Genomic DNA, 12,318 nt, shown 5'->3' on the forward strand with positions numbered 1-12,318 from the left:
CTGATGCAACATATATAACAAAGGAAAGACAGAAAAATAGATGCCGAACAAGTTGCAGCTTTGCATGAGTGATCACATAAAGCTTGAATTTATTAAGTTAATTAATGGACTTGTCGCCTCTTTTTTTTCTGCCTATTAGAGCAAAAGTTCCAAATTTGGAGGAAAAGGCTCATTTGCATTTTGACTGAGATAAAGATGGGAAGGCAGAGCACTTTGTCCATTGAATATAGGGTTACAGCTGGGGGCTACTTGGCATAGCCCCCTCTGAACATGGAGAAATAATACAAGGGCTAAGGTGCTTCTGGGCTGCAATTTTCTTAAACATTTTTGAGTCATGTGATTTTTTTTCTACAATAAGGATCATCAACCAAGCCTTCCGCTACCTCTAATGTAATATATTGTCCTTACACAAGTTTTCACATGTAATGCACTAAATCCTTCCATGCCCTTCATTGTCTTCATAAGTTATGTCCCACATATCTGAAGTTAACCTTACGTCATGGATGTAAATGACAGACTGGTTAGACAGGCATTATTAATCATGATTTCAGTGATTTGTGAAAGCCATAGTAATCTAGTATAATTGGATGCTTTTATTCCTTGTCACAAAGCCAAAGAAAGACACCCAAGTGAGGCAGCTCACTATTTGATCAGCCATGCCTGCTATTAGATGAAAATTACCCATATTGCCATTTTTACAATAATTACTGCAAATTAATGTCAGTTATTTCTGACCCATATGGCTGAGAATTAAATGGCTCATTCAACCACCCTCATCCAACAATGTGCTGTCCTGATGTGTACAGTATTTCTTGGGTTGTAAGGGTTAGCAGTTTGTGTATGCGGACAGCCTCTCTTCTTCTCTCTGGTACTTATAGTTTCCCCCTGCATTGCACTTTTAAGTTTCACAGGAGTTTGAGAGGTCACCTTGGACGTCTGTGTCTTAGGACAAATCTGTCTTTGAGGTGGAATAAATCTACTTTCAGGCCCAAAGCCTCTGCAGGGGCTCTGACTGCAGGCTGCAGGGGTATTATTAGAAGTGTCACATGTACGTTCACCTGCTGTAGAAGTGTCAATTGAGAAATGTGCATAGGCTAGCGAGCGCTCAGTCACACATTAGGGCTCACCGACATTAAAGTATACTCAAGCATATTCCAGTGAAACACAGATTGAAACTATACTCTATATCATGGACTGTGAGCTCCCTCAGCTCTATGTCTACATATATCTATTTTATTAGCATCATGTTTAATCTCTATTCTCTCTATGATGCAACATGTTAGTTTACAGTCTTCAGTTTGTAAGACCTTTATTGTCACTCGGTTGAAGATTAAATGCTTTCCCCCAATGTTCCTTTCAATGTTTATTTCCTAGATTTTTTAAAGCCAGGAATTGGTATAAAGAGCCTCTCTCCTACATTCTATTATACATTGAACAGTTCATGTTGAAGATCATATCTGAATATTATTAAGTAATGTAAATACCTAATTATATTTCACAAGTCAACTTGGGCAGCCCCCATGCTCCAAAAGTGCCATGGTAACATGGTAAAGTCCCCTCGTCATGCCTTTTCAGTGTAGACTGTGATACAGTAACACAAAGGTTTTCCTACAGAGTAGGTTGGTTAAATGTGTAATTGGACACTGTCCATTATTGTTACAGAGATGTAGAAGTTCAAATCTGAGGCACAGAATTGAGTCCAAAAATCTTAACCAAGTTAAGGGACTATTATTCGTTAATACAGTAAGAAAACGTGTGCCATAATGCAACCACATGACGCCATTGATGTCCTTCACAACAGTGTGAATTAGCTTATGTATACTGTAGCAGTCCAGTTATATATTAGAACATGCTAAACTGTTTTATTTCCAAGAGAAGAGGGAAAAAAAATGTGTCAGTTTGACTTTTATCCTGCTAACTGGTATACTCTACATATCCCTAGAGGGCCTTGACAGCAAGAACCGTAATATTATACAAGATAAATATGGGATTATGTTTTGCACAGACACATCTTGTTGAAAAGTATGAAACCACAGATTTGAAACTGCACTTCTGGAAATTAGTAATCCCAAGTGCAGGGGTCAGAAAAAAATGGCATTTGGATATTTTTTGCTTAATCATCAAGCCTCATTGTAATGGTTAATTGGATTTTATCCAGTTCCACCTTTGCGAGCACCATTACCTGTGAATGAATTGAACAGTACTCCTAACCCCAGTGTTCTTTTTCTTCCTCACAGCACAAACGGTGTATCCCAGCCTCTCTTGAGGCCTACTACGCTGCCCAGGATGCCAACTCGAGGGGCCGTTTTTACACAGTGATCAGCCACTACAGCATGGCCAAGCAGACCACCTCGCACTCTGTCTCCCCCTGGCTGCCTGGAGGAGCAGGGGGGCAGCAGCGTGACGCTAAACCCCCGGCTGGCGAGGGTCACTGAGTTAGCTGAGCGCTTAATGGGTGTTGTACACAACTACAAACACATGCAGACAGAAAACAGAGACAGGAAAATATCAATGCTTACACACACGCACACACACACACACACATTCACACATATGTAGGTAATAATTTTTGAAATAGACAAAAGAGACACAAAACCAGTATATAATGCAGATATAGAGAGAAAACATGCATGCAGACAAATCCACACAAAGAACATGCTAGGTTATTGTCTGATTTACATCGACTTCCCATTTTTGTGCTCAATCTATTATCAAGGGAAACCATTGAACCTTTGCTCTCTTGTGATTATCATTGTCTGCTGATACACACACACACACACACGCACACGCACACGCACACACACACACACACACACACACACGCACACACACACACACACACACACAAAGTCTGCTCTCTCATTACCATGCCTATTCCCCACCTCTAGTTTATGATTTATTTATTGACTGTCAGGTTATATTTATTTTTTAACTGTAATGTATTGATGATTTTTATTTCATTATCTGACTCATCTGTAAAAAGACACAACTGAGTGCTGAAATTCAAGCATCTTCATGGTGAGAACCTCTGGGATATCCACTCTTTTGTTTTTCTAGTGCATATACTGTAGTTACTGTATATTTATCTACAGCCCGCTTGCTTTCTTGCTTAGTTCAGTCACCTCTGTCACACACACACACATACACAGCCTACTGGAAACAAAAAACTAAACATGATCTGGTTTTGCCGTAACACATTTTCAAACACAACATCTCACCTTTACTGTCCAAGGAAGCTTCTACGCCCATTTCCAAATCCGGAGGTGATTGAATGAATTTTTCCATCATGGCTGTTTGATAGCTTTCATAACATGACATGTGCTGTGCTCTACATTTGAAATCCCATAGTGAACTGTACATACAATTGTGCGTTCAAGCTAGTTTTGTGTTTTTGCTCTTGTAGTAGCTTTTATTAGAAGGTTATCCTTGCTTTTTTTCACAAAACCTACAGTTTACTTACATACTGCTTCAGCTGCCAGTCCTGTTGCTCCATTAAAAACAACATTGCAGATGGAAAAGGAAATACCAGTGCATAAGACCATATCTTGCCAAAACTGTTTGTTTTCAGCTGTGTTTTAATATGTTTATCGATGGGCTTAAACTGCAGCCAATCTTTTTTTTTCCCATCTACTGTTATTTTTCAATTTACAATGTTGGATCTGTTGTCAAGAGCGCCTTTATGGGGTATTGTGATGTTGTTAGTTGATATGTAGCGATACTTGATGTAATTTGTGCATCCTTGTTCCTCTCTTCTCTTGGTTTGAATTCAAAATAAAACAAGCTGTGACCTGTGCGTGTCTTCCTGTGTTCTTACTGCTGCGTGTCTTTAGCCTCCACACACCACCTAATGTGTCCTTGAGGCAGTGACCGTGACCGCTTCTCATACAGCACGTTCTACTTTTCAGATGTTCGTACTCCTACTCAAATTCATACTACATTCAATATGTATTCTTCTGTGAATTTACAGAAGGTTACAGAGCTGCATGGGAGCAGATTTGTCGGCTGTAATGATGAGCACCTGTGATTGACAGCAGAAACTACCTGTATCTGTAATGACTATTGGGTACAATATGTATCTACCCAATCCACTGTGATTGGCAGGAAAGGCCTCTGTATTTTATGTGCAGTACTGTGACTTAGTGAGTGATAAGAATAGCTGGCTTTCCTAATTAGAGGCTTGTATTTTAATGAATCTGTCAGCTCTCGGATGTGATTCCAAGAGTGAGGCTGAGAAACAGCCGCTGAATGAAGAAACAGAAGTAGAGAACAACAAGGAGAAAAAATTAAAATATCATTTGTGATACACTGGAAAATAGAAACAAATGTACTGTCCAGGTTTTAAAGCATTCTGTAAGTAAGTACATTAAATTAGCACAAGAAAAATATGTTTTAAAGGTCTCAGCCTTTAATTTTCCGACTGGCTAAAATACCATGACAACATCAACATTTCACAAAACACAGCTTTGTTTCATCATTTTATCAATATGTTCACTGAAGCATTGAAAGGGTGAAGAAAGCGATGCTTGTAGCAACAGTTATATACAGTTATTTTTCATACATAAATCACAAATGAATCGCTTTCAGTGACACCATAAAGGGAACAGTCTTTAAGATTCCTGTAAGAAGAAGAAAAAATAAGACTACACAAATGCACTTAGGTTATGCAAAGAGGACTTGGAATGTAAAGCTCTGGCTCCTGATGTAGTTGATGGATACCTGAGGGAAGGCGGGCCAGTGGAGAGCTTTGTTGCTCTCACAAATGAGAGTTGGACTTGTATGCAGCTGAAGTCCAGCGACAACTGTTTTTTTTTGTGTGTTTATGGCTGTGAAACAGTGCTCACTTCACAATGAATATGAGAAAATAGCTGTGTGAATGTGTTACAAATCTTGAAACTCAAGCACAACATGAACTATTTTTTTAATTCTCACTTATTCTCAGATGAAACACCTTCAAGGTCATGGGCCTAAACAGCTTTATTTGAACATTCAAACCTCCAGTGTAGCTAGCAGAACTGCTGAGCTGCCAACGTAATAACTCTCAGGTACTAAATGGCTTCTGAACTGTCACAGAAACTCACAACAGTAAACACTTAAAATGGATACTTAAATGCTGATCATAAAAGACATTTTCCTGATGTTTGCTGTTTCATTTACTCCCATGTGAATATAAAACAAAATGGACTCAAACAGAATTGGACAGATGGTTGCTTATGCAGTGCTTGCACAACGCTAACACAGAGCTGACATGTTGTGAAGTGAGGGGTTAGGTGCAGAGAAGCAGCTGGTGGCGTCACACGGGCAAGAGAAGGTAAGTAGTTGTCTTTTCCTTCAAAAACACCAACAAAGGTCAGCAGCAAAAAAGACAAAGTTTGCTTTTTAAATAAGCCGTGACTTAACTAAAGGCAGACATGTTTAAAGTATAATAAAAGATATAAAAGGTGACAGAAAACCTTGCCTCCGATGTGTCACCTTAACAATGACTGACAGTTTACCTTGTATGATCTTTTCAGCTCCCTATTATGAGCTCAAGTGCTTGATTCAAGGTCCATTTTGCACTGCAGAAGCACACAATCTTCACCAAGCTTATTACACCATTCATTATGAAAGACCTTATGGCCCTGATTACTTTCGAGGGACAATTGGCAATCAGATATGGGATGAACTGTGGCTTAATCCTCTCTCTGGCACTCTAATTATGACAGCAAATAGCTTCCAGTACTATAATTCACACTTAATTTCTGACAGAGCAGGATATTAGATATTGATGTGAATGAGGACTGATTGTTGCAGACAGGTCGTTGTTGGTGTTTTTCTCAAAGTAGAGAGGAATGTTTGAGAAACATTTGGCTTTTGTTTGCACAGGGATTTGTTTAAAATATGGCAGATCTCAGAATATCTACACAGAACTGGGCGAAGCTGCTCTTGGGCCTCTTCTAGTAGACATAGATTAGACATAAATACATATGAATTTGCTAAGGGAATATATATGAACAAATACTCAAGCTGAAGTGAATAGTTAACATAAGTATTTGTCAATGCCAAATGCATTGTGCTGACTTGTGTTTTTTCCTCTGTACTCCCTGTTTTTCAGCCTGTCTTTCTATTACACCCACATGCAGACACACAAACACATATGAGAGGTTCACATGCGCTCAAACATGTATACACATGGCCATCTGTGTCACTCGTGCTCTACACTTCCATCTCTACCCTCAGCCATTCCCCCTGCTGTGATTGTTGTCCCTCGGAGGTGTAGGAGAGAAAAACAGAAGGAAGACGAGGAGAGAGAAGCAGTGGAGGGCGACAGACGCAAAGTGGAATTACAAGAAGGGGAGAGGAACCGTGTTAAGCACTTTGAATTGCCTTGTTGTTGAAATGTGCTATATAAATAAACTTGCCTTGCCTTGCCATAATGATCGAGAGGCAGAGATGAGAGTTTTGGTAAAAATAGTATGAGGCAGATGTGCACAAAGGCAGGTGTACTGTCACTATTGTCTTGTCACTTGCAGCATGGTAATGTAATTGGCTGTGTTAGTAAAGGATAATTATTTTAACCCCAACCAGGATCTCTGTCTTAATCTTGCAAATAGTTTTGGTGCATAAATCTTACCTATGCGTGTTTCACAACATTGATCACGTCTCATGACTGTCCCTGTCTCTCCAGGGCATAAATTGTATGACAACAACTACTTATGTCATGTTATGAATCACATACCATCAACGTTTTCTGTCTCTTACAGAGAATTGAGAGCAGTAGAGAAATGAAGGATGCAGTTATAAGCAGAAAAGAGAAAATAGAAAATAGTTTGTTTTTTTCAAGTGTGAAGACAAGTAGGGACATGTCCCGCTTAACTAGCATCTCTCCTCCTCACCTTGTACAAAAGTGAAACCCTGTGACCCTGTGACAGGTGCTGGCATATCGTGCTGGTGACATCATTCAGAGCCAGAGTTGTGCTTACAAGATTTGCTGCAGTTTTGACGTCCTGCCCCATTCACAAACTAAAACACTCATTTAGGTAACTGATTTATTTATTTATTTTACCTGTAATTTAGCAGGAAAATAATCTCATTGAGATACAAGATCTATTTTTCAAGGACAAGACAGCAGCATTAAACTTTCAGACAGAACATAGATCCAAAGGCTCTAATTTAAGGTGACTCTGCAGCTCAGACCAACACGGCAAAGGTCCCTGAGGCCTGTACACTCACAGCACATCAGATTCTTGTGTCAGTTTGATGTGGAAACGCTCCGTTATAAACTTTTAATGAGTCTTGTCTTGAGATTTGTAGAGTTTTTCGTGCGATTCCCCCTCTGCTCTGCTTATCCAATGCAAACAGCTCTACAGGAGCCTCATTTGTCAACGCATTTCCCCCATTTTTTGAGCAACAATTACAACTTCAATTCTCAGAAAGAAGAAAAATTTGCACTTAAAATAATATAATAATAACTATGATGACAGGATGTTTGAGAAAAATGTATTTGATGTGTATATTCATTTTATAATTTGACCCACGTCTCATCTGTACACATTGAGGAGGCGGTGCTTGTGGCCTATTCTGCAGTCAGTCAGTAGGGGGAGCTCCAAGAGTTTTGGCTAAAACTGCTACCAAGAAACTCAAGGAATCAGAAAGACATTTGGAAAAATGTTTTAAGGATATTAAACTGTCCAAGACAAATATTAAGGTAATTCCTTCAATTTATCACAACACTCAACGGCTTTCCAAATGGACCCTCTCTCTCATTTTGAGTCAAGGCAACAGCAACAGGCTTAAATAGTGAGCCAATGATGGCCACAGAATATATAGTATGTTTAAAAGCACTCTGCTAAAATGTAAGTCTAGTTTGTTAAAAAATAAATCAGCATATAAATGTTGAAATGTTAATGCATCAAAGTGTGTGTGACCCTGTGAGAGTATATGTGTGTGTCCCTGTGAGAGTGTGTGTGTGTATGTGTCCCTGTGTGAGAGAGAGAGAGTGTGTGTGTGTGTGTGTGTGTGTGTGTGTGTGTGTGTGTGTGTGTGTTTTCCGGCCTAGTTTCTCCCGCTCATGCATTTAAGGACGATGTCAGTTTGGTCCACAGACCTCTATTGCTGCTGGGGCACTCCTGCTGAGTTTGGTGCATTTAAAATTCAAAATAGTGAGCACACTTCAATTATTTAGACAAAATGTCTGGGTCAAGGGATGTAAGTCATGTCTCCCTCTCAGGGAGCGGCTGCAGAGCATAATAATCTGCCTTTCTGCGGTATTTTTTATTTCACAAGGCAGAAGTATTTCTCAACCGTGTGTTTTGCCCTGGGTAGTTATTTATATTTCAGGAAAGAAAACTCATTAGGTCAGGGGTGTGCAATTAATTTGTCATGCCTACTTTGTTATTCTAACTACCTTTAATCTCTAGACACTCACAGACATGCACTCAGTAACTGAAAGCAGTGTTATGCTTGGAAGCAGATTAACATATGCACACAGACTGAAGTGAATATGTGTGAAGATTTGTGCATGAACCCATATTTAAAAGAAGACACACACACACACACATCTTTGTGTAGTCCATGTGGTTTGTGTGTGACACAGTGCTCCCTGCACATCACCGCTCCCTGAGAAACTGGGGCAATGGGATAATCCCTGGTCAGATGTCAGACATATTTAGGAACGGGTGCCAAGACACTATATGCTGCAGACAGCAAAACTGTGTTCTGTGAGAGCACAGATTAGCAAGTGATGATGTTACATACCAGCTTGGATGTATTTCATGTGCACTTGCTGGCCACAATTGTGTTAATTTTAATGGTTGTGTGACTCAGTGTCTTCCAAAGAGGCTTTGCCTGCCAACACAGAGGAGGATACTGTTAAATACACTTCTTTCATAGCATCAATGACTTTTGTTTCCAATATTCGAAACATAGCAACTGGGCTGACACATTCAATGGGGATCAACTGGGATGACACATGTACACTTCCACACAAAGTTACCATATTAGTTTAAAGAATCTCATTACTGTTTTAAATCCTTAAAACCTTAAAAACAAAATGACTAGAACTGGGTCCTCAAAACAAGAGCTGAAACAGAATGTTAAAGATCAAATATGTTTTCTAATCCTTAAACGTTGTCATATAGTTATCAAAACCTAATTGAGTCTCATTGTTTTTATTTTAAGGTTTTGCATAACTTAAAGAAAAAGTCATACAGGTGGTATATTGCGTTACTTCTGAAATAATCTCAACATGTTTTCAGTGGAGCAGACTGGGAACATGTTTTAAATACAGGGGGATAGATTAACATTTCTGCAGGATGGAGCAGTTCACATTTTAGTCGTTTTCAAGAAGAACAAGATTACCTGCAGTTAAATGAGCAGAACATGTAATCCTCTTTAAGACATATAGGCACACAAAGCAGTACAAAGCAAGATATTCACTTTTCAGGGAAGAAGGAAAAATGGTTTTGAATGTGTTAAAGAGTAAAGGTTTTGCCATGTTTTCTTGATAAATGCCTTCATAATAACACAGCTGTTCAAGTTGTAGTTAGTTGGCTAATTGATGTGGCAACTTATTCACACACTAAAGGAAATATTACCTCAATTAATTATAAATCATAAACTGCATTTAATAATATGTATAACAAATTGTGTGCTGGCTTCAACTCACTAGATTTATATGAATAAAATTTACTGGTTCATTCAACAGTCAGAAAAATCCTCACCATCTTCTAAAATCATGATTAGATGAGGCATTTATGTGACATAGCCTCAACATCACAGTTTTCTTGAGATATTAATAATGACACGTCTTCAGTTACATCATGACTCCTGCCCCGGTCCTGGCCCTGCACTCATTAAAAGTCAGACATAGCTGGGTTCGTTTTTAAGTTAATATTCACAACTTTCCTCATCTATCTACCTACCGTCCTCTCCTCTTTTCACTTCACTTCCCTCGCTAATTATTCTGTCATTCACAAGAATACCTCATCACCATCACCTGACATTGAAACCTAATTGAAGGTTAAAAAGCAGAGTTTATCACTGTACCTGTTACACACTGATCTGCATGCTGCTCACCTCACGCAGTCTATTAGCTTTTTTTTTTTTAAAGAAACTCTCTCTTCATGTACTGTAGATTATGCATTTAATTAAATACAAGATATCTACCTTACCGATTTCTATTGACATTGCAGGCAACATCAAGGATGGCATTAGTGGAGAGGCGATTCCAGAATGAATTTTTGTGAGTGAGAGTGAGTCAGAAATAAAAAAAAGAGTTAGCTCAGAGGAAGGGAGGAAAATTACAGAGTGAGAAGACACTCTACACTTAGCCAAAGAGAGGACAATCTGAACTCTTAATGAAGAAAGTTTCCTCCAGCATGTGAAGCTACTTTGTATTTTTATTTCAACTAAGAGAAGAAACAAAGACCGCAGAGGAGGTGATGTGAAAGTGGAAATTTGTTTCAGTGGGGGCTGGAGTCTCTTGATGTGTAGATATGTGTATGATAAGAAATTAGTATACTGAATTTGCAGTCAGGCTATGGTGTGGGGTATGAAAGTATTGTTGAACTTACAACACTGACTCCCTACAACCAAACAAATGAACCCTTCCTCGATAGGACTCAACATGTAACAAGCATGGCAAAACCTGTAGTGAGAGGAATGTGGGTCTTCATGCGTAGATAGCAAAAGCAATATTCATCGCTCTTATGGTGCAGCGCCATTCTTCTCGGGCAAAAACATGGAAGAGCAAGAGTAGCAGACAGAGACAGAATGACAATTTCAGATTATTTGCTAGAATCGTCATGTGTAACTTCCTAGTCGTACAGAACCAGGGCTGTGTGGATAAAAAAAAAAATCTGGTTAACTGGTGAATTTAGAGAAGAAATATGATGATGGATCATATCTACACAATACACCTATAAGATGACACACAACTATCAATTTTGGATAGAACTCTTATAACACTGTCGAGCTCGAAAAGTTTAGTAAAAGGAATAAAACGATTGCAAAGCAACTGAAGACATTTGGGGCTTTCTTAATCTGGAAATGGTGAGCAATGCACAGTCTCAGGGAGAAATGAAATGTTTTCCTCATAAAATATGAAATGGTTTGCTACTGGTTTAGAGGTTTGCTTTCTGTCTTATAATGTGTGTTTGGAACTTTGACTACAGCAGCAGGTGCAAATATAAACCCAGCAACACGGTGTTAGGCAATCATTTCTGTTGATATCAAGGTTTTTTTTCTACATTTTGTCATGAATGAACCAAAATCTGGTGCCTACTTTATCCACAATGCACCTCTATCACACAATTGAGATATGCAAATGTCCTCTTCTCTTGCCCTTATACTAGCCTTAAGCAGAGTAAAGTGAGAGAGCAGCCTGAAGGGGTTTGGTGAACAGATTCTTTTTTTCTGACCCCATAATTTTTCATCTTTAAGATTGGGTTTAAATCCTACCTGTTTTAACTCGAGTGACATCACTTGAGGCAATTTATCAGACCTAACAAAGCTTTGTCTGAGCCAAACAAGTCTATAAAATATTTTCAAATAAAATGTCTTCCTTAGGACCAGTAAACAGACTGTTATGCCCTGCTTCATGTTATATTTGAATTTTAATAATAAAAAAAAAAAATCTGTCTTTTTAAGATTTCATGTCCAGCCTGTAGGATACCTTGGGGCCGACCCTGAACACATGGGAGGGATTACATATCTCAACTGACCTATGATCACCTCAGGATTCCCCAGGAGGAGTTGAAAATGTTGCTGAGAGAGAGTTTGATCTTTGGACTATCTTGCTAACTCTGAAACTATTTTGACCTGTTACTGGAAAAGTGAACGAAAATTCATGGGTTGATGAAAACAAGAAACAACTTAGAGACAACATTGAGTCTTACAGTACAAGACTACGGCTCTGAAGTAAAATGTCTACTTGTATTGTTTGGTTCATTGCTCACCTTTTTAATGTTGCCTGTCATTCCTTATTGTGTGTTCATGTTTGTTGTTTTTTATTGTTCCTCCTTGAGGTCATCAGGTTGTTGTTTTATTTGTATGAAAGTGCTGTAATTTACTGTTATACGTGAACATACTGTGTGTTTTATGTACATTTTTAGGACATTATTTATTTAAGCTGGTGTTTAATTGTTAATGAATTGATGATAATAAACATTAGTTCTCTCTATAATTAACATCATGTCAGAGAAATGTATTGTGTGAAAAAACTAACACTTAAATGAACATTTTCTGTGATTGAAGTGTGGAAAAAAGTAAAAAGATTATTAATTCAGTTCAATTTCCCATTAATACAAAGGCAAGACTCATGGTGACAAAGAGTGGAGGTGC

The 12,318-nt window shown here is 38.6% G+C and overlaps 1 protein-coding gene across 1 annotated transcript in view; it reads left to right on the plus strand.

The window, feature by feature from the left end:
- nsg2 (neuronal vesicle trafficking associated 2) overlaps positions 1-3,793 on the plus strand; it is a 38,828-nt gene extending 35,035 nt beyond the window's left edge. The window contains exon 5 of the mRNA XM_020651108.2: positions 2,238-3,793. Within this exon, the coding sequence (XP_020506764.1) occupies positions 2,238-2,435 (198 nt within the window). The 3' untranslated portion in view covers positions 2,436-3,793. The remainder of the gene's footprint in view (positions 1-2,237) is intronic.
- Positions 3,794-12,318: the final 8,525 nt, after the last annotated feature.

The sequence above is a fragment of the Labrus bergylta genome, chromosome 14 (assembly GCF_963930695.1).
Source record: "Labrus bergylta chromosome 14, fLabBer1.1, whole genome shotgun sequence".
Lineage (NCBI taxonomy): Eukaryota > Metazoa > Chordata > Actinopteri > Labriformes > Labridae > Labrus > Labrus bergylta.